This window comes from Falco punctatus (genome assembly GCF_963210335.1).
Source record: "Falco punctatus genome assembly, chromosome: 6".
NCBI classification, from domain to species: domain Eukaryota; kingdom Metazoa; phylum Chordata; class Aves; order Falconiformes; family Falconidae; genus Falco; species Falco punctatus.
Window position 1 is genome coordinate 33228345 of NC_137585.1, and position 27503 is coordinate 33255847.

At 41.8% G+C, this 27503-nt stretch overlaps 2 protein-coding genes across 6 annotated transcripts in view; one reads left to right on the top strand and one right to left on the bottom strand.

Moving 5' to 3' along the window:
• Window positions 1-16616, bottom strand: part of LARGE1 (LARGE xylosyl- and glucuronyltransferase 1) — a 287229-nt gene extending 270613 nt beyond the window's left edge. For 2 of the 5 annotated variants that reach the window (XR_013929088.1, XM_080393308.1), the window contains exons 1-2: window positions 15635-16616; window positions 13586-13672 (exon numbers count right to left, since the gene is read on the bottom strand). The gene's annotated coding sequence lies outside the window, so the exon portion shown is untranslated. Of the gene's footprint in view, window positions 1-13581; window positions 15595-15634 lie in introns of those variants that run through there. The other 3 variants (XM_080393310.1, XM_080393311.1, XM_080393309.1) reach the window with 3 other exon arrangements.
• Window positions 15167-25055, top strand: LOC308065568 (uncharacterized protein; the record flags this gene model as incomplete). Its single annotated transcript, XM_080391623.1, has 4 exons — window positions 15167-16911; window positions 20485-20524; window positions 21159-21264; window positions 24613-25055. 3 exons carry the CDS (start codon window positions 15167-15169, stop codon window positions 21201-21203), a joined length of 1830 nt encoding a protein of 609 aa, XP_080247749.1. The 3' UTR covers window positions 21204-21264; window positions 24613-25055.
• Between the last annotated feature and the right edge of the window lie 2448 nt (window positions 25056-27503).

Sequence of the window (27503 nt, forward strand, 5' to 3'; positions counted from 1 at the left end):
CTCACACAATCCAAAGGTATGATTAAAGTGGCTAAAACAGGTGGCTAAAACAGAAATACATCTGAAGCATAGAGCAAAAAGAGAAAGTATAGCAATCAGCAGTCGGATGGCACATAGCACAAATTAGGATTTTAACCTGGACTCCATACAAAATGAGAAATCGATGATCTGTGCAACCCTAAGTAGACAATTAAAATATTTCACCAAGTAGCCCACAAATTTTATACAGGTCATCATGCCACCTCATGTCTGTTGAAATTACAGACATCAGTGCAAATACACACACACTTCTCAATTTCTAAGAACATTTTTCAGAATACATTTTCATGCTTAAAGAAAAAAAATATTCCCAATCATGCAGCTAAACATCAACTTTTTTTTTTTTTTCCCCAGTCAGCAACTGCAAACTTTTGGTCCAAAGGCAACCTTTCTTTTCCAGAGAGACATACAACACACATTTGATCCAAAATGTAGATCAAAACTCAATTAGTAAAAAAACATAACTCAAAAGTGAAAGGTATGGTCCAAAAACTAGAAGCAAAATCAGAAGTGAGAGAGCCAGCAAGGAGATGGGAAGGAAACGTGAACATGCTGTTCTGATCTACTAATACAAGAACGTGAATACTGTTTATAAAACTAGAATGCTCTTCCTCCTGACTGCTAAGCAGCTATTCTCTTAACGATGAGGAAGAAAGCCATCGATTTAAAATCTTCAGTCCTAATTTCTGCTTCAAAATTATGGTACTTTTCAGCAAGGCAGCTGCCGTATCAAGTAAAAAGCTTAGCAAAGCTGAGCAGTAATTAAGAGATCTTATTTACCACACAATTTCACATTTGTACAGGGGGAAATGTGTTTCTTATGACATGAAATTTCCCATAATACTGAAAAGATGCATGGCCATGTAATACTATCCAAGTCTTTCATTTGTCCAGTGAAGTAAGCCATCACTTCTTATGGGAAGTAAATACGCACTTGAATAAAGACAACTGTTGAAGGCAAAACTTATGAGGTAATGAATACCACTCAGAGCCAAAGAAAAACAGTTCTTGGAGCTTTTTAGGATCATGTATTCAAGTCCTGTTCCAAAATTCAAGCCAACAGGTGTCATGCCATCACACTCCTATAAAGTTGGACCAAGCCTCAATGGCTCTGCAATATGCCTAATAGAATTTCCTAAATTGTATTTACATAAATTAGACCTCTATCAGTTGACACTTTATTTCAAATCAGCAGTCTCAGTTTGTGAACCACTGAATGTTTTACAGATGCACATGCAGACAGAAAAATAACATGAGTCTGCATTTCTTAGTCAGTTAAGAACTAAGAACCTTAGAAGTTGTCTACAAGTCACCATTTATTCTAAATAATTTCATAGGAGTTAACAAGTGTAAAGATGACAATGTTGACTACGTAACGTTCCATACTTATCTTCCCCTGAAACTAAATTTTTCCTAATGGAACCAGACCATCCACTAATTTTTGGTTCATTAAATATAAACACAGGACAGACAGACATGTCAGTGTTTTAAATAGGTTCTTGCAGAACTTCTTCCTCCCATCTGTAGTTTAACAATGGCAAGAAATTTTGCACTAACTGTGCCAAGCCTGGGTAGAAAATCTCACCTATATTTGAATAGTCAGTGTTTTAAAAGATATAAATATCTAAGAATCCAGAATTTCAGTCTACCTACTAGCTAGAAATGCAGGGAGAGGAAAGAAAAAACCCTACAAGTATGACAGCACCTTGGACATTCAGTGATGCTTAGAAAGATGAATTAAATGCACTGAGCACATCCCAATCTGCATTCTAGATATAACCAGTAATCTCAGATACACTTCTATGCCAGCCCTTAGCAAAGCAGCTTCTAGAATATAGATCCTTGTCTGCACCAAAAAGCTACTCCTGAGCCACAAAATTAGAGCAAAACCTCACATATCTATATTTGTGTTCTGCCAGAAAAACAAGTTAAGCCCAAAATTCTTAAAATCACCCCCTCCAGTTTTCACACCAAGTATAAGCCATGACAAGAACATCTTGAATGAAAATCAGTTCTAAATGAAAGCAAGATTACTTAGCACCTTTCTGGTGCATTTCATCTTTCAAAAACACTTCGCAAATATTAACATGCCAAAATATAAAAGAACCATTGTTTCAGTGAAAGGAAGCAAGAAAAGAGGATGCAGAATTTGGTAGCAAAATGGACGGATGTCTGGCTGACACTTCAGTTTTGTATACTGTGGTTTCATTTCCATCTTAGTGATGCATCAAAACAGGTTCTGCAGTACTAGAACAGCAAAGGAATACTACATTACTGTATATTGAGAGATCCTGGTAGACCTGGCTTACTTTCAACGCTAATACTTTTCTAACTGAAATTCTTACTGCTTTTCTGAAATTAAGACTGCAAAAAAAATTTATTCTATACCACCATAAGATAAGCTGGTTTATCCTTATGGAGAACAAAATGCTTTTCCTTTACAGTTCCCGCTACCGCATTTCCAAAGGCACATATGCCCAGCACAGTCAAGATGCTAGATACAACACTGTAATTTATGTTTGTCCATCACATGCCCTGCTAAATTCCATTTTCTTTTTTTGGGGTGCTTTGTGGTTCTTCAGCCACAGCTAACAGGAAAGACTTAAGCAAAAAGATTCATCGCAAAGCATTGGACTTAATGATCTTAAAGGTCTTTTCCAGTCTAAATGATTCCATGTCTACCTGCTACATTCACGTTCATTTGGGGTGTTCAATACTACTAAGGTAGACCAATACTGGGATCTCTACTGAGAACTCCATGCCATCCAGAAGCATTGCCATATGCTTGCCAGTATTCTACCACAGCAAACACTGGTAGCTGATGGATGGAGAGCCAATCTCAAAGAGCAGGACTCTGACAGATCCTTATCTATACTGTTAGTTGTATCTCACTCCAGTATTAGCAGCACGAATTTCAGTGAGACAGCTCATAAGGAAAGTAAAGCAAGAATGGTAAAGTTTTTCACGTTGGTATTTAATGTTCAGCTCATTAAGGGCTCAGCTTGAAGCCCTGTGAACCTGGCAGACATATGCCCACTGGGGCTTTGAACTTGATAGAGAAAGGAATAGAAGCTAGTTAAAAGCAAGGAGCACAGGTTTCATTTCCCCCCTTTGTTCAACCTAGTTTAGCAGGCTTGGTTACTAGTAGATATTTTTACTGGGTTACCACAGTCAATGCAGATAAAGAGTTCCAGTAAGCAAAAAAAGCATGGAAGTTGGCTGCCAGGTCCACATTTGCCAGGAATATCTAACTGAAAACATCAGAGGGTATCATCTAACATAACAGTCTCCCTAGGTAAAAGCAGAGAGAATTCAAAAAACAGACCGGAGACAACCTGAACAATTAGAGAGTGGTTTCTCACTAGAAAGATTGCAGTTGGCATTACAAAGAGCTCCTGAAAATGCTTCTCACTCTTAATAATGTTATCTCTGTCCTGCTAGGATACCAGTGCTTAATTCACTAAAACTTCACCAGAAATCCCATTTTGCTCTGATGAATCAAAGACACGAAGTTCTAACAATGATAGCTGTACTTGGCTCAAAACAGACCAAATAAGCAAGTTCTTGATGAGCAAAAAAGTTGTATCACAAACTCAGATATGCATGGTGAATACAGGTAAATAAAAAGACAGAGAACCACAAGGGAACTTGGATTTCTAGCTATCTGTGATGAATGACTCAGTTCCTGCCATGTCAGATACGTATCACTTTCATAAACTACCATCACATGGCAGGTGCAGTGGGATCTGTCTCCATCCTGCTAAAAGTTTCTCTTTGGTTAGTCCAAAAAATTGGTGTTATATACTATTGTAACATTTTATTTCAGCACTTTCAAGTCAAATATGAAAATGTACTTAAAATACCACGTCAATTAAAAAATAACATAACTTGACAGAGAAAACCAGTTGTGTCCCAGAACTACAGTGATTTTTTTCAGAACTGTCCCACGTTGCTGCTTCCAGTGGATCACAACACAGGAATATAGATCTTACTTTTTTCCAAAGACATTTTAACAAACATAACCATCAATAAGCCAGTATTACTCAAATGACAAATCATTGAGATTGAAAGTACAATCTTAAAAAAAAAAATTAAAAAGGAAAGTACAAACTACCGGTTTTCAACCACTTGAGCACACTCTTACGTCTGTACTTTGTAAGCTCTTTGGGACAGGAATGGTTTCTTGCTTTGGGAATTTCTGCCACCCCAGCTATGTTGGTTGACAGCATGAAGAATGACTGTGGATTGACGTAACTTGGCTAGCAGAAGCTGCTACAGTAGTCACAGTTATACTGGCAAAAACAGTGGTTTTATCTGAATTGCTTCCATCATCTGTGGGTTATTTTTTTTTCATGAATAAGCACAAAGATAATGAACACAAGGAATTAGAGATTTGTGAGCAGTTTCATGGCTATGATCTTGTTGGGATGATAGACACATGGTGGGATGGCTTGCATGGCTAGAATGATGCAACGGAGGGATACAGGCTCTTCAGGAAGGACATGTGGAGTCACCCTTCATGTGAGACAGCAGCTGGAATGTATGGAGCTTTCTTTGCATGGGCATGGATGATGAGCTAACTGAGAATTTATGGGTAAGGATTAAAGAGCAGACCAGTATGGGCGACATTGTAGTGGGCATCTGCTATAGGCCACCTGCAGGAACAACAAGTGGATGAGGCCCTCTACAGACAGGTAGAAGCAACCTCATATTCACAGGCCCTGGTCGTCATGGGGGACTTAAACCACCCTGGTATCTGCAGGAAGGACAACACAGCCAGGAATATGCAATCCAGGGTGTTCCCGTAGAGCACTGATGACAAATTCCTGACCCAAGTGATAAAGCAGCTAACAATGAGAGGTGCTGTGCTGGACCTTATACTTACAAACCAGGAAGGGCTCCTTGGGGATATGAAGGTCAAAGGCAGCGTTAAGTTGCAATGACCATGGTGGTATTCAGGATCATGAGAGGGAGCAGGGCAAAAAACAAGATCACAGCCCTGAACTTCAGGATAGCAGACTTTGGTCTCTTCAGGGATCTGCCTGAAAGAGTGCCCATGGGATAGGGCCCTGGAGGGAAGAGAGGTCCAGGAAAGCTGGTTGATAGTAAGGATTACCTCCTCAGAGCTCAAGAACCGTTCATCCCAATGAGTAGGAAGTCAGGTAAGGGATGAACAAGGATATCCTGGCAAAACTCAAACACAAAAAGAAAGTATACAAAGGTGGAAGCAGGGACAGGTAACCTGGGAAGAATACAGAGACACTGCCTAAGCGTACAGAAATGCAGTCAGGAAAGCCAGAGCCCACTTGGAGCTGAAACTTGTAAGGGATGTCAAAAATAAGTATCTGAAGGGAGGGTGTAAAGAAGATGGAATCAGATCCTTCTCAGTGGTGTTCAGTGACAGGAAAGAGGCACTGGGCACAAACTGGAACACAGGACTGTGTTTCTCTGAACATGAGGCAACACTTCTTTACTGTGAGGGTGGCTGAGCAATGGCACAGGCTGACCATATAGGTTATGTAGTCTCCTCTGGAGATACTCAAGCGCCATCTGGACATAGTCTTGCAGAACATGCTCTAGGCAGCCCTGCTTGAGCAAGGGGAGGGAACCACATGACCTCCAGAGGTTCCTTCCAACCTCAACCATTCTGTGATTCTCTGAAAGTACTGCTGTATCAGAAGACTTCCAGCCACACACCAGTGTTTATATTGCTGTTTTATACCAGCCTTCCTATTCCATAAAGTACCCTTAAGGTACACACAGTCTGTGGACTTGAGCTTCACCCGACATGAAGGGAGCCCTCTCTCAGCCAAGGCCTCTAGGCATTTTAGTAACATGAATAAATAACTGCTTTCTATACTACATTTGCAATTCCACTGTTCCAACCAGAAAAGTCATATTACCTTCATATATAGCAATTTAAAATACGAAAACCTAGGAGAAAAGGAAAAGAAAGAAAAAAAAAATTAAAAGTAAAACTCTGGCCTTTCTCAATATACCAATGTCCAACTGCAACACAAATGAAGCTAAGGAACAAAACCCAAACACAGAAAATAAAATATGGTGCAAAATTAATTATTTCAGAGAATTCTTGATACTAACTGCAGTCCAGAAATCTTTATTACTGATGTATAATACAGTATTTTTGGTCTGAGAACAGAAAGGAAAAAAAACTTACTTTGAAACATTTGAAGGCCTATAGTACAAAAAGGACATTTGAAAAATTTGTTCTGTATCACACTACACCACTTTCAGACACCTGTTGAATATGGATTCACCTCAGTGCTGTTTCTCTTCGCTCTTCTTCATTTCGTTTCACACCTTCACCCTTAACAAATCTGCCCAGCAGCACAGCGGGATACACGCCATACAAACATGGCAGTAGCCTTCTGTTCAGACAGATGCTGTGCCTGCCCCTGCTTATTTATGCTCAAAACTGATAAAAAACAATGTCATCAATAAAAGTGTGGCATTTTAACCCAGTCTGCACGCGTCAATAACTCAGTGGAAACTCTGGCCTCCTTAAGGTTCATTTATGGTGACTTCTGCTAAATAGCAGTGGTCTGTGCCAGTTTCCCTCTCCAAGTCATTAGCACCACCTGGCCATAGATAAAACTTCATACAGTTAAACACTAACCTACCACCTTTAAAGGCCAAGATATATTTATTTACTCCTTCAAGCATTCACCTATTTCCTTCTCCTTTAAATGTTCTACTATTTTATATTTTTGAGAAGTAAAACACACTCCTTTCTTCCTTTGGTCACAGCACTGCCTCTAAATCAAGAAAAAGTATCCATAAATTCTATGATGGGTTTGTTTTGTCATTTATTCAGTTATCAATTATGGTTTTTTGTTCATTTCTTTAAGATACACGTATATGCTGTATATTTACATAAAATACTTGTTAGAAGCAGAGTATCATCAAGGAGTTGGTTTAATCATCTAACGCACAACTATATTTAAGCAATAGTTCTCGCTAAAGCGGTGTTTTCACATGCTTAAAGCACGGGACAGTGACTCTTTCAAGAAACTAGAGTTCTGTTCTTACCTTTTTCACTAATCACTTGGGCAACTTTGCTCAAATCACTTCATCTGCGGCGCAAGAGTTTATCTTTCTACAGCGTCATTTTCCTCACTCTAACCTGCTCTGTAAAGCTTTCAAGCTCATGGATTTATTTCCACAACATGCTTAAGACTAGAGAACTGGCAAAGTTATTCCAAATATGAAAAAAACTGTCAGCAGTTTCAGTTCCCTTTACACTAGGGGCACAATATTACTGGTTTTGCTCATCTTGAAGAAAAAATGTTAAAAACATATTTCTTCTCAGCCCATTTACCAACTGTACAGTTGTTCACATCGTGATTGTAACATAAATCAAGATCTAAGCATACTGAAGAGTATTTAAGATGCTTCCAGTATATGATTGTGCGAAAATCACTTGGAGGGGGTAATCAGTGAAAACTGGAACCTAATAGAAGTTGTAGTATTACAGAAACCTTTTTTAAGGTAAAATACAGTTGCCACTTTCAGGACAGCTGGCACGCACAGAATTTACCATGGTTCCTCGGGCAGCAGCACAACCTACTATCCTAGAGGAGCAGTGGAGAGCGGAGCGGAGTGGAGATACCACAGACAGGCTCTGCTGTACTCCCTGCAAGATTGGGAACTTGATGATACCATACAGCAGATCAGCAGCATAGCAGCTGAAACAGGAGATCCAAGAGATGTCTGTTGCTGAGCCAACAACTGTGCCGAAAGCACTTTCTTTAGATGAACCTTGCTCATTGTAATCTTGTTATTACACTAATGCCTACCTCCCTCTTAAAGTTACCCACCTCCAAGGTACAACCACCCCTCACCAAGCATGTACTTTATATTTTTTATTGGCTATATCTTTAAATGAGAAGCAAGAGAATTTTATACCAATCTATAATAAAAGAATGTATGACTAGAGTCACTCAAGCTCCACCTGAGAGTAAAGAAAAGTATAAAAGTGAATGAATGAGGGGAGAAGTTAGGGAAGACTCCATCGTAACTTCTGGGATCAGTTGAGAGGCCAAACCTGTCTTCTCCCCCCATAGGGATGCCTACTGGGTAAGAACTTTATGTGTGCTAAATAACTAACTCACACTAGCTGTTATTTATGATTATAGTTTGGTTGTATATCACTTCAAGCTTAGTTTTGCAGACAGTCCCTACAAGCTGCAATCACAAACCTTAATTTTTCATGATTTTGTATCAGTAAAGAGTGTTATTCTGTAAACTGTTAGCCCTTCATGGACACTAGCAGTCACCAGCTGCTGGTAACATATCCTAATAAAAGTGGGTAGAACTGCTGAGGGGCCCCCCTTACGCTGTTGGTGTGCTTCCCTGAACAAGTCAGTCGAACCGCCGTCCGATCCAGCAGGATTATTCAGTGAAGGATCCCCATTAACAGGACGCTGACAAACTGGTCAGGCACAAGGGTCTTTGCTTTCCTGGGGTGCTGACAGACAGATCAAACACTAGGGGTCGAGAAAATCTACCCCTTTTTACATGCAATGATACAGTTCAATATACCTCAGGTGCCAGGTGCGAGCACTGGTGTGAGAGCAGTGGCCACTGGCAGTATGAACAAGTTGAGATTTTATGTTCAGCTGCCCCAGTGGGGCATGCAAAAACAAGGGGCAAGGCTCTGGGTACCAACTAGAGAGCTGTAAATCCCAGTGTGATAAACACATTGCAAGGCAGTACTGTGCGTGGTTCTCCATCATCCAGCAGGAACGTAATCTGATTTTGGCCACAGAGGAATCATCCTCAAACAAACACCTTCATATGGAAAGGAGGTGTTCCAATGATGAAGGAGTGGCATCACTAGTTTAACAATGTGAGTTTGAATGACCCTGTAAGTTCGCTAGAAGCCACTATTTTAATCTAGCAGCCTTTAAGCTGCACTAGCATTATAGTGAAAACAAGAAAAAAGGGAGGCAGGCTGCCGTGTTTGGAAGGAAATGTAACTTAAGCCACTGCTGTTATACTCTCTGCTTCACACCTGAGGTCTGAGAGCGACTATGGAAAGAAGTGAATTTATACTTGTATACACTTTTTTTTCTTGAAGTCATGTTAAATGCATGACTTGCATTAAACTGCAAGACCATTGCTGGACAATGAGTTGAAGACAGTTGCATCTCAAATGTTCTCAGCTTGTACATTTTATTACTGCTCTCTGAAGTAACAGTATAGACCAAATTACTGGTTTGGTTGCATTCTGGACAGTAGTCTGAAAAACTTGGTATAAAATCAACAACATCAATTTCAAAACTCTCCCCTTCTTGCCCATCACGAAATGGTTTTCTTTAGCCACTAATGGGTCCTATCTTCCAGTGGACTCAATATTCATACTGAATTTTTCCCCTCTTTCTCCATTTGTAGCATCCTGCATTTTGTCAACATAAATTTCAATGAAGGAAGACATCCCATACTAAAAGCTTCTACCATTTCTCTAAACTGATCATTTTTTGCTTTGTGGAAGTTAATGTCAATGTACAACTTTCTTAGTACTAAAAATTGTTTACGACAACATCACCATCAATTTCAACTACTTGGAAGAGTCACTGAAGAGGAACAGATTTCTCATAAATGTGGTTGATATTAAAGAGCTCTGGAAAACCAAGATCAAGGACATAAGTTATAAAGTATTCCAATAACAAAACCAGAAAATGTCCACCTTTGCAGGGACCTCATTCTTCAATGTTCCAATTCTGTACTTTGATAAAACAGCATCTAATTATACAGTACACTCAACACTGAAGAATCCAAAAATACAGACAATTGTACCCTTTTAAAGCAGTAGAAATAGTCTTTATCTTATTTAAGTATTCTCAAGCACACCAGCCAGTATTTTACCTTAGGAGACTTGTCTTACATGAATGATAACCTCCCTGTGTTTAATTCTGAGTAACACTCTAGAACCAGTCTTAGGACTGAAAAAAGACAAGACCACAGAAATACAGAACCCAACTGCAAAAAAAAAAAAAAACAAAAAACACACAGGAAACCTAGGACTCACTTGTGTTAGAAAACAAATGAAAGCTAATATTCTTAAGAACAACATGAGCTAAAGAACATATATTTGAGGATTTAATAATGCTCAAACAATTGGTTTTCATTTCTTATTTCTGTCCAGTGGCATACACCTTTCTAGTACCTTCAGCCTGAAAAATACTGAATTAAGTAGACTCAAAAATTGAAGTCCAGTAATTTCTGAACATAAAATTCCATTTGCAGTATTAATTAGCAGCAGCATTAACTGAAGAAAGAAGGGAAAACAATCACCAACGGAATTTAGAACTGAGGCAACCGAGGTTCAGGGACACAGCTGGGGAGTCAGAAAGGAAGAAAGTGAAACCTAGCTAGGAGGAGCTGGGTTGAGAAGTCTATCAGCTGGAAAATTCAACTCATTTGCACAGTTCACAATTCTTCTTGCTCCCCCCATTTCACCATTCAATAACACTTTTTATTCCAGGATGAGAAGCATTTTTTTTCTCCAAACAGACAAATTCATTCCCAAGTCCCCAAACAGGTATAAAAGTCCATCTGAAAATTTTAAGAAAACAAAGAGTTTCATATTTAGAAAATAAAGTTTCACAATTGCTTTCTTTCCTTTCTCTGCCCTTCCTGTCCTCTTCCTCCCCCCCAAAACAAAATCCTTCATTCTTCTTCTCTGTATTTAAATGAAGGTTACTCGGTAACGGAGTTTTCTAATTTTCTCCTAGTCCTAAGTCTTAGCTGTCAAATGCCTACCAGAAGATAAAATCCAAAAGCTAATGACACAACTGGCATTTTGCATGTAATATTTATTACATTCTAGGATAGACTTCAGAGGAACTATTGAAAGCTGCAACTGAAAGAGACAACTCCACATCCCTGGAACTTCTAAGCAGTACATTTCTGGTAAAGGAAGCAGGGGGATGCTTAAAAAGATTATTTTTTTTTGCTGAACATAATTTTTCTTGTAAAAGTCTATCAGTGCCAGAATGTGAAAGCAGGTTTAAAGTGATATGGGCATCGTCCTTCTGATTTAAGAAAGCTACTTGTAGTTTTGCCAAACAACAGCAGACCAAAAATCATTACAATTTGTATCATCCTTACAGACACTGGGGAAAACAGTAAAGCCAGATGCTGTTAATTCATGTCACCCGGGGCTAGCTGCCCCTCAGGGAGCATGAAAAGGGTCTGGGTCAACATCGGCAACTAATCCCTGAGGTTAGAAAATTGGTATGGACATGGAGTTAACAGAAACAACTCATCAATACTCAAAAATGCATGGGAGTAAAGTGGTGGTGGCATCTATCTCCTCATAGCACTGGTCAAAAGATTGGAGGCATAAGTAAGAACTCTCCTTAAAAAGCCACCCATCTCTTTTCATTATTTTCAAGCATATCTATCTTATGTGGAGATCTGTGAGAAAGACTGCATTCTGCCTGCACCATCGGAGATTTCCAGCTTCCTCCATCATCATGCTTACATGATTAGATCTGGCCTTTTGCTATAGCATTGGATAGACATTGCTAGGGTTCTTCTTACCAATTTTAAACATAGCTTTTACCCAGTTAACACCATTGTTGTGGCAACAGTAGCCATATCCCAGGAAGAACAGTGATGTGGATACTACTGTAAGCATTATTCTGATCTGCAAATTAAAACAGGTAATGGAACTATTTTACAGAGTTTACTTCTGATTCCGACACAGATGGCACTTAAGGATTGCAGCCTTGGCAGTTTTGCTTCAAAGTCAGTGCCAAGGCCAGGATAATCCTTTCTAGCAGTTTTCTCCTTGATTTCTGAGCCACCAAATCCCACAGCAAATTCTGTTTTATATGTGCTACTCCCCTTCTACAGCCACGCATTAAGCAAGCTTTGACAAGACACAGGACAGATCTTCAAACACCAAGCCAGCTGACACCAGACTCATGAATCTCTACAACGTAAAAAGCTCATTTCTTAACCCTTACATTCAGGTGGGCATACCACAAGGAAGAGAACAATTAGTGATCTAATGAAAAATCAAAGAAAGGAAAACTAAAATTGCCTTCCTTGATGGTAGCTCTGACTCTAGTTCTTAAATTAAGCCAAGTGTGGGATAATGAACAATGATTTTTTTTTAAAGCTAGCATTCATTTCAAAAAAAAAGATGAGCCAAACCCAGACAACTGAGGAAAAAAATAGTGCATGTGCTCGTGTGCGTATGTTTCCTTACACAAATCTACTTTTCAGAAAGTTCTTTATCCACAGAACTAGGCAAATAACCAATACAGCTAACTCTGGAAAGAATGGAGAAAAACTCATGAAGAATAACAAACCGTAAACTAGCATTGGCCATTATATCCTCCGGAAGTCTTTATATCTTAATGTTATCAGCACACACAGGATATAGGAAAAAATGATACACCAGGAAACTCGTATCTTTAAATTGGGGTTTTTAATTTATTCTAATGCAGATGATGAAATGTCTTCAAAGCTGGCAAGAGTTCATTAACATAGGCTTTCACAAAAGCCAGGAAAAATTAAAAAAGAACAAACAAAAAAACCCTGTTTTGGATCTAAACAAGCACTCCCATCAACTTCAATGACAGGAGTTTGTACATAGACCAAGTTTAGCATATAGTGCAAAGACTCTGTGGTCAGATTATGAATTTTAGCCATTACTAGACTTTATAAACATCAGACAAAAGGGCTTGGGTTTTGTTGGTTTTGTGTAAGTGTGTATTTTCTTAAGATTACTTTTATAAAGGCACACATATAAAAAAGAAATCAGACAGAGGAGAGTATTCCAGTAAGGGTCTATTGACAACTGATGGTTCATTCCAGGTAAAAAAACAAACAAACAAAAAACAACACACACAACAACAAAAACCCTATTTGAGCAAGAAATAGTCACACAAGTAATACTTTGGAGGATTGTTCCTTCAGAATCATTATATTTAGAACACTTCAGTGACTTAAGTGCACACAGGAGATGCCTAGTTTTAGCAGTTTTCTAAAGTAATTCATTTAGAAGGAATACTACTTTCGCTAATACTAAGTTCTACACACTGAAGTTTCAGACATGCAGTCATTCACCACTGCTCTGTACTTCGGCTTTCTGAGGACTGGACATAGGAATTCCTGTAGACTGAATAACTAGCACAGGGAATTCAATACATTAGTAATACTATTTTCAGTGTTCCTTCAAAGAAAACCAGTGTATATTTCTCCAAACCTGAGAAAACTTACAATCTTTTTATGTCAGCTAAACAGAGAGGGGGGAAATAGTCATGCATATTTCAGATATTATTTTTTTTTAAAAAAAGTATCTTGCCACATACTGCCATCCAAACACCTCCAAACTATGATTTCCTTACCAGCAACTGAGAAGGGGGTATGTACCTTCAAAGGGAAGATGTAACACAAAACATACATCAAAAACTGTGAGAATTAAGTATCAACAGGATGGAGGAAAAGGAACCTTCTACCACAGTGAACAACTAAAAGACACAAAAAAAATAAATCAAAAACAACCTACCAATCCAATTATCCATCAGAGACTCTGCAGTTACTGCAGCTTCTACATGACTTGCAGCCTTGCTGATCAAGAGCCGTCACAGGACACCTAAGCAATAAGAATTTCACATTTCAAACTTGGAATACTTATCAGCAAATTGCAGTTTTCAAGAAGCCTAGGGATACCTGTTCCAACTTGGTCATTTCTCCATTTAAAAAAAAAAATGGAACACAGTGAGGATGTTTGGGTTGTTTTTCTTCTGTTAAATAGTTCTGTTCATGTAAGTAAACTAACCTCTGATAACCTATCTCCATTTGCAGCAGGGAGCTGAATGCCTCTGTCAGAAGATCCCCCCCCTGCCCTGAACTCATTGCCTGAGTTCATACATGCGATTTTTCCCCTAAGCTTATAGCACGATGATGAACCTCTATAAAGTTGAGGGGGGAAAAAAGCCTTAATTTTACAGATCTTATTACAATAGTCTGTGCATTTTGACCACTGAATGGAGGGGAAAAAACCAAAAATAAACTAGTCCCCCCTAGCGTACCTTTGCAGTAGGAGTCTAAAGTGTATGTGGCAAATCACTAGCCTGTCTTTTTGTGTGAGGCTAGCTTTTGGTTTTTTGGGTTTGGGTTGTGTTTTTTTTAATAGAAGACATAACCACTTACAGAAACTGCAGGGAAACTAGGCAACCTTTCGATCCATTTATCTGATTTCCTGCTGTTTCTATTTCTGAACAAGTAAAATAAATAAAAAATGTTGTACAAAGAAAATTAATCTGTATCCAGAAGATTTCATTAAATAAAATGTGCTGACCTGTTGGCAATTGCCAGGTCTGGTTTTAACACAGTACTTTGTTTAGCCCGGCGCTTTCTGTTCCTTCTAGCACTGAAATTGTATTACAAAAAACTAGCAATGTTTAAAAGACATTTGATTCATTGTTATTTCCATCCTGGCATCCATACCTTCCAGAAAACGTAAATGACTATCAGTGCTGTGAGAATGTTTTCTGTAGTAATTTTAAGAGTGCTATAAAAACACATATACAAAAAGGTAACAACCATTCAGATGTCTCCACAGGCTAATTTTCAGTTTAAAAAACGCACGTTGGAAAACAGTAGGCTTTATTTGCTGTCTGGCAGCACCCCTGTTCCAAGTTGAACAAAGCAGTAGACCCCGTACTCAGGTGAAAACACAAATAAAGATCGCTTTTCTGATGCTCTACACAGAAGAGAAATCACTTGCTTTCTAAAAACAAGACTGGGCACAGCGCAAGAGCCGGGAAGCTCTCCGGGAAGTGTTACATAAGGCACCGCCAAACTTCACCTCTGCTACAGGGGCTCCAAGTAGCTACCTCCCCCCCCCCCCCTCCCCGCGGTGAGCAGGGATTAACGATCTAAATAACACAATTCTCAGACAGGCGGTGATAGCAGATGCCTTCCCACAGGAGAGCTTCCCGGGCAGGCTGGAGGGGGGGGAACCCCCCCCTCCCCGTCAGCGTTCCCGCGAAACTCCAGGCTCGCCCCGAGCCGGCGGCCAGGTCCCGCTCGGGCCGGCTGCCCCCCGCGCCGGGCGGGCCCAGGGCTCACGCCCCGCGGCGCGATGCCTCCCACCCGCACGGCAGCACCCACCGGCCTCCGGCTCCCCCGGACTCCTCCGCGCGGCCGGCGGCACTTGGCGGGACGCGGTCCCGTCCCCCGCCGCCTCACGGACGGGCCCCGCGCGGGGCGGGAACGCAGCCGGCCCCAGGCAGGGGCGTGCGGCGCCGGGGCGGCGAGCGCCCGTGCGGGCTCACGAGGGGAGCGGAGCGGAGCGCAGCCAGGCGGGGCAGCCTCCCCCGGCGGGGAGACGTGCCCCTTCGCGCCAGGGCAGCGACACGCGTGCCTCCGCCCGAACACTTCAACTCCGGATCTGATGGCGATTAAAATCCAGGCGACGAACCCGCCGCCCAGCCCTGCCGGACCCGGGCCCCCTCCCCCGAGCTGCTGGAAGGGAGAGACTCACCGATTGTTTCTCGCCCTCCTCCGCCCCGCGCCTCTAAAAGCGGCAGCGACCCGGCGAGGCACTTACCTCCCCCGGGGGGCTCCCGGGACGGGCGCTCAGCGCCCGCCTTTCCGCGCGGGCAAGCGGTCCTTCCCGCTCCTCCGCTCCCGGCGGGCAGCTCCAGCTCGGTCCCCGCAGCCCGGCGCTCCGGAGGTGTCAGCCGGCAGGTCCCAGCCGGGGCGGCACCGGCGACTCCACTCTCCGGGGGACGAAGAGCTGCTTACGGTGGGAGGAAGAGGGCGGCGGGGAGGTCCCCGCTCTTCCCGGGATGCGCCGCCAAGGTGGCTGCCGCCTCCTCCTCCGCCCAGCTCTCTCCTCGGGGTCTGCCCGCTCCGGGCTTCGCGCTGTCCTGAGGTGCAGCCCGGCCCCGTCCGGCCGTCCCGCTCGCCTTCCCCCGCCCCTCTCCCCGGCGGCGAGCCGCGCGGCGCACAGGCCCCGCCGGCGGCCAGCAGGACCCGGGGGCGGCGGGGGATTCCGGCCCGGCCTCCTGTCCGCCTCCCTCTCCCCGGGGCCTGGTGCACACTCTCCGCGGGGAGAGGAGGCCCTGCCCCGGCCTGGCGGGCGGCAAGCAGCCCCGGGAAGGTCACCGGCACCGCGGAGCCGAGCACGGAGAGGCTCCCTCCGGCACGGCGGCCGCTACCGCTGCCGGCCTGGCCTCAGCGGCCGCTGGGTGCCGCGCTCCTCCTGAGCTCGCTCTGTACCGGTGCCCGGCGGCCGCCTCCGAGCCTGAGTGCCAGGCTGCCCCCTTCCCCTTCCTTCCTTGCTTCCTTCCTTCCTTGCCTCCCGCCCCTTCCCCGCTGCCAGCCTTCCCCCGCCGGGTCCCTCCGGCGCCCGGTGCCAGGCTGCCCCCTGCGGGTCTCGGGGCCGAGGCTGCCCGGCGCTGCGCCCAGCGGGCCGAGGCGGAGGCGGGCGCCAGGGCGGCCGCCGCTGCCGTTCCGCGGGTGCCGGGAGCGAGGTGCCCGCCACCGCTCTGCCCCGGGCTCAGCGGCAGCTGCAGTGACTGTGTGTCTGTGTCATGTCTGTGCATGGGCGGGCGGAGGCGCGGGCCGAGGCGGAGCCAAGCCCGCTGACACGCCGCCCAGCGACAGGCGCCGAGCGCCCAACCAGCAGCGGCCGTCACCGCGGCCCGCCCGCCCGCGCAGCGCGGCGCCCCGGGCCGCTACACCTGGGCCCGGGCGGAGGGGGCAGCGAGCCCGTCCGGCGGGAGCGGGCTGTGCCGGGAGGGCCGGCTCTGCGGTCGGCGGCCGCCCGCCCGCTCCACGGCGGTCCCGAGCGCCGCACCTGAGGCGCCGTCCCGCGCTGTGGTAAGTGAGGGGGCGGGAGGGGCCGGGCCCGGCTGAGGCGGGGGTGCCCGTCGTGGTGCGAGGAGCCCGCAGCCCTCGGACGTGGGCGCTCGGCGGTGGGAGACCCAACTTTGTGCCACCGGTGACGCGTCAGAAATGGGCACCGGCCGCAGCTTTTCCAGCCTAAACGAACGACTCGGTGATTCTCTTAAATGCAGAGGAGCGTGTCCCTCTGTTGTTTCCCTGCGTGCTGGTAGCTGCTGAAAGTGCAGTAATAAATGCGTTTTCTTTTTCCTTTTTTTTTTTTTTTTTCCCCGTGGGCACAGAACGAACATGAACGCTTTCTTTTTGTTTGTTTGTTTGGATTTTTATTCATCGTCTTCTTTCGCTTCATTAGCAGTGTAAAATGGATCGTTGCGATACATTGGCACCCTGAGAGGACCGCGTGATAAATGGCGTGTGTGGGTGGAGGGGGCGCCCCGGGCCCGGGGGGAGTGCGGGGAGGGCAGGAATTAGAGGGGAGCAAATGCGCGTCCAGTCCCACTCCAAGCGGCATTGATCCGTTCTTGGGATGGGAGAGGGAGGAAGGCATACACGTGCTTCGAGTAACAATGTAAATAATCAGAAGTAGAAATAACAGGAGTGGTAATCAGCACTTCATGCTTCTTCTTCCAAAACTATAGGGGAGTAGTTCAAGAGAAAAATGTTGTTCTGTAAAAGGTACCACAGATGCTAATATCTCTTTTTACACCAATTGCTTAAATGCTGTAACTTACTCAGAAGCTGCTTTGTTGGTTGTGGGCAGAAATTACGTTTTGCAGGATGCTGTACCAAAATATTGTGAACTCTGGAACAGATTGTTCATGGCAAGGTAGTATTTGCCAGGCTCGGTGAAGGCAGTGGTCCTTCGAGCTTAGTGCTCTGCTGCCAGCCGCGCCCACTTGCTGATGCTTCAGTCAAAAGGGTTATCAGGTGAACTGAAGGAAATTGTGAAGTTGAACATGCCAGTGATAGCTGCGTTACTAACTGCAAATTTGAACATATTATGACAACCGGGAAAGCATTATTTTTTTTTATTTTTTTTTTTTTTTTTGGGGGGGGGAAGACCCTCTGCATATCTGTGAAAAAATTTAATTCTATTATGAATGATTTTCTGGGGAAGCTACAGTAACATGAAGATCGGTCTCTATTGTGCTAGTTATTTTCATGAGCAAATGGAAGTCGGAAATGAGCTATACTGAAGTGACTTATTATATTCATTCTGAGTGAAGCTAAAGGATCAGCCTTCATGTAATAATGTTTTCTTGCACTTATTGAAGGATTGTAACTGCTTTGGTGACAGTCAGAATGAATGAACTGCTGGGGATGTATGGAGGAGGAAAAAAGATTGTGTATACAGCTTCATTATTAATAAAACCAGATTGTCTACTGCCTGTTACTGGAATTATCAGCAGTTCCACATTTTTTAGTCTCATGCTATGTCTTAAAAACTAGTAAACTGCCTGATCCTACAAAATATTGAACTATTTCTGCAGGTTCCTAATGTTCTTATCTGCTGTTAGAGCACTGACAAAAATTTTTAGGTTTTAAAAGCAGCATGGGTTATTGGGATTATCTAATATACCACTGTACATGACAAATGATGAAACTTCATACTGATACAAAATGTCTTACTTAAAATTGCTCTGCATCTATCAGGTTGGTGACCTACTCACAAAATGGACAACAGTTGTCCAAACCCAGAGCAGCATTTGTCAGAGGCTTTAGCCAAGGATGATTACCAACTAGGTTACAAAAACTAACAGGGACAGGAGGAGTGACAACCTATGAACATAGCTTTTCAGAAACTGTGTTTTTAAGCAAGTAATCTTTTCATATTCATCATGAAATAGCTCCATCAGTCTTTGTCCTTGGAAAGAAGTGGCAATTGCTTTGGACATAGGCTAAACAAACAATGCAGAAGGATCCTTATGCCAAAGACAGGTAGAAGAAATTACATGCAAATATTTGCACTTCAGGTTTCATTCAGCCAGAAGGAAGATTTCTCCAGAAGCCACACAGGTTCTGGAGTGAGATGTTTATTTACACTTTAAAAAAACCCTAAAAATCAAAACCTATAGTAATGCCAAGTATATAGTTTAAAAAATGTAGATACAGTTATATAAAGTTGAAAACCTCAAAGCTTTAACAGTCCTATTACTAAAAAAAATGTAAACCAGACCTTTTTTTTTATTAGGAATATGTCAGTTTTGAGGTAGTGTTACATGATCAAGTTGTACTGATGTAATATTATCATACAAGTATTTGGTCTTGTTTTTTCCTTATTGGAACAAGGGATAAAGGTGTAAGAGCACACAACAGGTTATGTACATTCACAACACCAGAAGATCAGTAAGTAAAATAGGATTGTCTGTTTAGAAGACCCCCAAGCACAGATTATCTGGGTTTTGATGAAAAGAACAAAATTATTTCCAACATAACCATTCTACAAGTAAGGGAGATACAAGGCCCACAACTATTCAGACTTATAGAAGTGCGTGAAGTTAATCTCCCATTTAACACCAGTGAAGTCCTTTTTACATTCTTACAGTTGCCTCATTGTTCTGACTGAATTCAACCACTATGAGGTCTTTTGAGGAAAAAGACAGTGCTTTGTTCAGGAGATGACTGAAAAGTGCTTTACTACTGTAATAGAGCATTATGTGCCAGCTGCAAAAGAAGCTAAAACATTATTGAATTCCAGGAAGGTGTTCTGTCCCCATTCCTCCACATGCACTCCTGTGCTTAATCACCATTTTAAATGGTAGTGAGGCTGATGCTTCTGTGTCACACCCAACACATGGGATATGCATGAGCAAAGCTAAATTCTCCATGACCTGCTTTTGTGTGGAGTTGATGAAATAGCTACTTTTCATAAAATCAACCATTCAAGGTGTTCTCACGGGGAACAGAAATTCAAATCTAATTTAGCCGGCTGGCTGGATTGTGTTAACTGATCCACTTCAACACAGAAAGTTGTCAGTCTTTGTTTATAAATTGCCACTCTTAACTTCTAGATGCTAGATTGCACAACTGTTATCAGAGCTTGAAGAGCAAGACCAAAAGTCTGGAGTGAGTCCTAACCCTTGAGATTCTTGTTATCATCTGCCACTGTAGTGCATGCAGGACTACTGCAGAACAGGCTGCCTAACAGCATTTGTAGTAGGAAAAGGCTTTCAGAAAAGAAGTGAATTCTAATGTGCTCCAGAAAAATAAGTTCCCAGTTCTTGAGTGTAAAATGGAAGCTCTGTTACATATGCTGTCCACAATGGGCAGTAAATTAAAATGTAATGGCAATTTTCCTGTGCATGTAACAGAAAAAAGAAAAATCAACAAAACCCAAGAAAGTCAGAGGACAATCCAGATATTAGGAACTGGGGAAAAAATAAAGACTGAATGCCTTTAAATAACTAGAAAGCATTTTGAAAGCCCAAAACTTTCAGAATGCAAAGGAAATTGAGTTGTTAAAACATAAATTATTTCTCTTTTATACCAAAATAGATTTCAGACAATAAACTGATTCTTCTGCATTAACTTATTTTGATTTTCGTTTAGGTTTCTCCCAGAATTCAGTCGTACTTCTAGACACAAAAAGGTAAAGATCCATACTACAGTATTAGTATTATGCCCTATATCAAAGAAAACTTGAAGGGTATTTTCATATTTTTTTTTACTTTATATCTCTTGACAGAACTTTTTGTGGATTTTTTTCATTGCTGCCAATAATTACTTTCCATTTGTTATGACTCAGTCATTTAGAGAATAGTTGGGGGTTTTTTTTGTTGGTTGGTTGGTTGGTCAGGCTTTTTTAAGGAACAGTGCTTTTAAAACTATAAAAACTAGTGAAGTTATGCAGAATAAATATGGTGCAACTTTAACTTTGTCAAGCTAATCTGATTGCAGGTTGATAGTACTTCTTTAAGTTTGGACCTACCATGGTTAAGTCAATCCTGTATTTCTATTTATAGTAATAGTTGATTACTATTTTGCTAATATCACTTGTATAACTCAGAAAAGACTTTGTTTCGTACGCCACATGAAGTCAATGCCAATGTTTCCAGAGCTCTCAGTATGGCAATCCTAAAAAAGAAACAAGTGCTGTGTTTGAAGTTTCTTTTTTTTTTTTTTTTTCAAAATGAGTCTTCACACCTATGCTGTTTGCAGTGAAATTATGGATAATGTACAGTAGTATATCTATGCTGTATTAACATGTATCAATCTCTTTACAGAATCTTCTGGCAAAGAAAAGCAACATTGGACAAACTTTTAAGTAATTTTAAACCTTACTATCTATGAAGGTGAAATTGACCCAGGTATTTTTAAGACCAAATGAAGGTATGTTGAAGTCAGTGAGGCAACTGCACTTATTTCCTTTATGTCCCAATCTGTATTCTGGAAAAATGTATGTACACATATGTACATATACACACACACTTTGACGAAGCTCTTTTTTTTTAGTAATTGTTTCTATTTGACTGCTTCACCTCACTTCCAAAGAAACAGTGGATATAGTGTCTCTCTCTTGTTACTCTGTTTCTTTTGTTACAATTCTCCATTTGCTGCCATGCAGTATGAGCACTAAGTAAGACTGTGAAAAGCCTTAAATGAATTATAGACCTGTATAATTAATATCTGCTATGCTTTCTAGAAGTATTAAAGCCCAAGATGTTATCGCTTCTCTTAGCCTTACACATTTAAATTTTAATTCATCTAAGGACAACTTTCACTGGTGAAGAAGAGGATACACTACCTGGTCAAAACAAGACCTTTTCTTTCCAATTAGAAGCACCTGTCTTATACAGGGAAGGTTTAATTGTTTTCAGAATAGCTTCATTAACTTCTGAAAGTGTTACCAATACAGGCCTCCCTGGAGCCAGGATGCTAATTAGAAGGAAAACTGGCCTTACAGTAGTTGAAGAATTGTGTCTTCTTTAAGAGAGTGGGAAGGCTCATTCAGTAATTGACAGTGTTGCTGCCAGAAAGTAGGAATAACTGCCAGTTATTTGAACTGGGAGAATACCTGTGACAAATGAGTTATTTCCACAGTCAAATAGCCTCGTCAGACAACCAACAACAGTAAGCCTAACAATGATGGAGTAAACACTGTTAAGATGTCCATCAAATCCCATGTGATCCAGGCAATGTCCTTTATGGCCAGCATCATCTGTCACCTCCGATGTCCCTAACTCTGAGGGTTAGGCATGTTTGGAAGGTGCCACGTGAAAGCTTGGATTGCTTCCTTAGGCAGCCAGAGTGTCAGTAGTAACCCGTCTGGCCTTCATCACATTTGTGCTGATTTTATATTAAAGCTGTTGTTAAGTCTGACCAAGAAAATATATACAGGACTAAGAGTAAATATGAAATGTAAACAAAATTAAAACAGAGAGATGAATCCTAAAAACATAGATCCTTTTACAAGTTCACAGTATCAAGACTTGTTAATATAATTTTAAGTTTTGTATCAATGGTCAGGCCTTTAGAATCTGTATTTAAAAATACCTGAATTAAAAAATAGGCACTGTGGGGAAGGAAAGTACCCCAAACTTACTTGTAAGAATCACTACCTGATGAGTGAATAGGAATATTTTCGGTCAAAAATAAATTACTGTAATCATCAGTCAGATCCTAGAACTTCCATATTTTTTTCCCAATGCGGTCTGTTCTTTTAAGCATATCCTAAAGGATTTCTCCAGAAAGCAGAAATGCATTATAGCTGCTACTGTCCAATGAAGGGAGGGTAAAATAAAATCCAGATCCCACCTAATGACTCAGGCTTATTTGCTTTTTGGTCATCACAACAATAAGACTGCCCAATATGAATATTTTCTGGCAGTTTAAAAATTTTGACAGAAGAAAGTCTACTTTCGTGTCCTTGTCAGACAAAAGCACAATGGAAATATATGTACATGCTTCTCAATGTAAACAGGGACCACAGTGCGAACAGCCAACCATGTAAACACGAACTCATTTAGTGACCACAAGTGGTTGTGTATCTCAGAAGTATACTGTGAGTAAACTAAATTGTGCCTTTGCCACGGCTGAGATGTGACTGTGAGCTGCACCCAGCAATCTGGCCAAGACTGTCAATGCTAAAGAAAGTTTCTGTGTTCTTGCTGGCATTTGAGAAGTTGTGAGCTATGATCTGGACTTGCTATGTTGGCAAAAGAATAGGAAAGGTCACCCTATCTCAGCTGTGAAACTGTCAGTAACAAAAAGATAATCTTCCTCGGTCTGTCTCAACGGCAGTTACAGGGAAGTTGATGCTAGGGTCAAGCAACAAGGCAAGACCAATACTAGTGCCAATGAACCTGTCAACATTAAACACCTCTTTTTCAGAGAAGTACTTTAACGCTTCAGTATTCTGTGATTTAGACTATCTTGACCCAGTAGGGTTTTTTTTCCATTGATTCTTAGGTGAAACTAAAGCTGTCAGACATACTAGAGGCCAAGCAGACAAGGCCGTACCCAGAAAAAGGACAGTCCTTCAAGTCTGAAGGTGACACTGAAGTAATCCAGCAACAAATACAAAAAACCTCAACCAATACAATAGATTCTTTACACTCTGTGTGGGTACTTGCATTTCTGAGCTTGGCAGCCACACCATTGCTGGCATGGCTACTTATTCTAAAATTGCAGTCTGTATCAGATTGTGTAACTGAGGAAAGGAATAAGCTTTTGCTATCATGAATGACATCAGAATTCAGTTCCTGCAGCACCTAAAGGAAATGACCAGACCAAGCACAGTTTCCAATGAAATCAGCATGTGTGTAAGTCAGTTAAAAGAATTTCATCTATGGAGAGGGAAAAATATTTTAAACATCACTTGTCCCACCAACATAAAAGATCTCAGTGCTGGAATCGGAAATTATACTGACGTGGTGCCCTTTGCCCGTGCTGACAATATTTTCAAGTGTGCTGTCTTACTGTTTTCTATGCCAGCTTGATATTACAGTAGTTCCAATGAGAGGGAAAAGCTGTAGAGATTTTTCCAGTACCAGGCTTGATGCCAATGGTTATTTGAAACTTTTTCCCACCTTCTTCTACTCAACATAACCAATCAGAAAATAGATGCAGCCAACCAAGTGATCAGCAGCAGGAGGTACTGTATTTCCTTACCTTCTCCCAGACCAAGGTGAAAAAGATACCACTTCTTGAGAATGGGCTTCAAGCCAAATAGTGGTAGCTTTGCTATGGCAATTAATAGGCTGTAATACAGGAGTTGTACCCTGTCTTTATCAGTTAGCTCATTGAAAGGGAGGACTAACTGCAAGTCGTCTTTCTGCAGCATAATCTATGATAAGTTTGAGAGGTAGGCCACATATTACTGGGTCATCAGCAATTGGAGCCTCAAAATCCTCTCAGAATTCTCCTGGGGAACAATGCTACCAATGTGTAAGCATAAAAAAAAAAAAAAAAAAAAAAAAAGTATTTTACTTATGTAAGCCTTTAAAAATCCATATATGCTTAGTAGAGAATTGATAAAAGGGAAGAGCTGCAGCCTTAGAGAATGTACACCCATAAAGTGAGCTCAGACCTCTTCTTCTTCCTTGACTAGTCTAACACAGCAACTGACAAAGCTCACTCTCCTTTGAATTGTTACCAAGCTTTGCGTCTGCTGATCCCTGAGAGCAGTTGTGGGTTTTTTTAAATTTTCTTCTTCTTCTTTTCTATCCACCACTGCAGGAGCAAAACTGAGTTTTTTCTAAGCTGGTTACCTCTCTACTCAAGCCCAAGTAGCGATGGATACTGTGAAATTAACAATGGTGAGTTTATTTCTTCCACAGGAGACAGAAAGAGAACAAAAGAGGTTTGATAGGGAGTAGGAATACAAGGTGAATACCAGGATTGTCTGTATGAAGAAATCAGAGGTTGCTAAGAGAGATGAGGATACTAAAGAGTGCCCTGAAGTCTGCACCTGACCTTTTTGCACATCAAATAAAATCATTCTGTGATCATGTAACTTGGAATTGTATCATAATCTGAAAAGAAGGGGTATCAGATTCTGTTTGCATGAGAATTTAGTTGTCATTTCCTAACTTTGTGTACTTGAATTTGCAACCACAGTGATGTTCTGTTAATGTAGGTTTTGTGTGTAAGGCTGGATATTACAGAAGAAGAATGGAGAAGATGAAGTCTTAATGAATTTTTTGTTGTTTCAAGCTCGTACTGATTGCACTGCTCACAAGTGCCTATATGAACAGGAAGCTTTTTTCCCTGGTTTCTTTCTAGTGATGACATTTATAGAAAAACCTAATAGGCACAAATAGTGTCAGACACCTAGATGTCTTTTGTGCCATTGAAGGTCTCAGAATGTTATGACACCCCAAACCATTTATATTTGTTGTAAGCTACAGTTAGAATAGGATTCTGCCATCAGATTTAGGGGTTGCTCCCTGACATAATACTCCTAACAGGTATTCTTGCTTCTGAGCATTTTTGAAGAAACTGGGACTAATGAATTACGGTTTTTTGAAGAATATTTTGACAGCATCAGTATAACATGGCATGAACAGGAAGAAAATCCTATCCACCAGTATACACATGGTAAAAACTTGGATGCAAGTGACACCTGCATGACAAATTGGGTGCTAGAAGACACAGTTATCATTGCTTGATTTCTGTCTGTGTGCCCCATTATCTCAGTAGATCGATTGTTTTATATACTAGTAATCAGGTACACACAGTGATTCTTTCGTTAATCTCTCTCGCTACTGTTGAGCAGATTTAAACTCAGAAGAACAAAAGTCGTGGCCTGCCCTTCCTGCAGTAACTTGCAGCAGAATGTCCAAGTAACTAACTTCAGGTGACAAAATGTCAAATCCAGCAGAGGCACAAGCAGAGCATACTGTCTTAAGACATTAGAAAGCTGATTTGAAAGAGGAATTACCCCAGCTGAATTAAAATTATGTTCCAATCAGTTTTCTAGACCAGTGTTCCTTCTGCTAGGAAAGGAGGTAGCTTTTTAGAAAACACTGATTTTCACTTTCCTTTGCTGCAAAGAATAGCCTCAGAAGAAGGACATACTTGAAGCCAATTGTCACAAAATGTTTGGGGTTGGCCAGAGAGCTTGCGACTTCACAAATATGCCTCAGATATGCAGTGCAATGGAATTTCAGCATAGTGTACATCTCTAATATGCTTAACATGGTACTTTAAAGGCATTCTTTGAAGAAGATTTCAGTACACCAAGTCTCCAGCCTGTCCACATGGTAGTTGTGCCATTCTGCACCAAGCCCAGTGAGAAAGTGACACTTTCTACCCTAGAATCTTAACATTGGGCCAATTAACATCCCTTAAATGACAGGATTACACAAAAAGGTCAGTAGCCCCACAACTCTGAGCTTGCCAATTTTGATGCAAACATATAGATACCTTTTATTTTTTGATACCTTCTTCCCCCCTTACTTTTGTAAACAAAAGTTTAAAATCCAAAAGGTAATGTTTGCAGACCCTAGGGCATCAGCCTTTCTCTGGAGACTGAAGATGGTTATCTCAAAACAATGTGTCAGTTTCTTAGCTGGCTGCTAAATCGAGGAGTCTGAAAGCAATATGCATGAAGCATATGCATTAGGTGTGTGTAATTTCACCAGGGACAGAAAGATATGGATGAAGTGGGAAGAGTAAATACAGGAGGATGAGTAGTTAATAGAACTTACTAAGAAATACAATACTAAAAATATCCTGTCCCCGCCAGTTTAAATTCACACCTACTCCTCTCACGAAAAGAGAAAAAAGAAGTTTCCGTCTTCAGTTTTCAAAATTTCATCTGTCTTCTTGGTACTAAGCACCAAATCTTCAGCTGGCAGATGTCATCAGACAGTGCTGAAACTTTACCATATTTCTGAAGGATCCATTCTTCAACACCAGGTTGCCAACTTGATTGTCAAAATCCCAAATGACTCTCAGTGCTACTTGAGGGCAAACAATCACCACAGTTGCCTGGGGACCTTGCACAATGTCAGCCTGACAAAGCTAAGCTGGGTAGAAGAGCAAACCCTTCTGCAGATGGGTAGAGTGTGCGCTTCATTCCATAGCCTCTTCCTGTAGCTACTACGGATGTTAACAGCTCTGCCTGCAGTACTGCTGCTCAAAACTATTGCTTTCCTGAGACCTGGACATTAGTTCCTGATGAACCACATCAGCAGTACACTGGGTCTTTAAACCTGTCAAAGCAAACCACACACCACACTGCAGCATGGACTGGGAGGGTGCAGTGAGTAAAGAGGAAGGAACCAAAGAGTCGCATCAGGCACTTATAAAGTTTAGGTGAAATGAACACAGCAGTACAGCAGGCTGGAATGTAACTGGAGGAAATGCGGGCACAAATGTCTTTTTGACTAGTTAATGAGAAAAATTACATAGCTTCTAATTGGCATGCATGTTACAAACTATGCCCCAAACAAATGGAAATTAGATAGGTTTCTGAACATGCTGTGTAACCTGAGTCCAAATGAACAGGACTCAGAGGGAGAGGAAATTACAAGTGAATTTTAGCAGTCACTGCAAATTATCTCAAGTAGGTTCTTTTTATTTACATGGTTTTGTGATGTCAAGCTGCAGGAGCTCAGAAATTT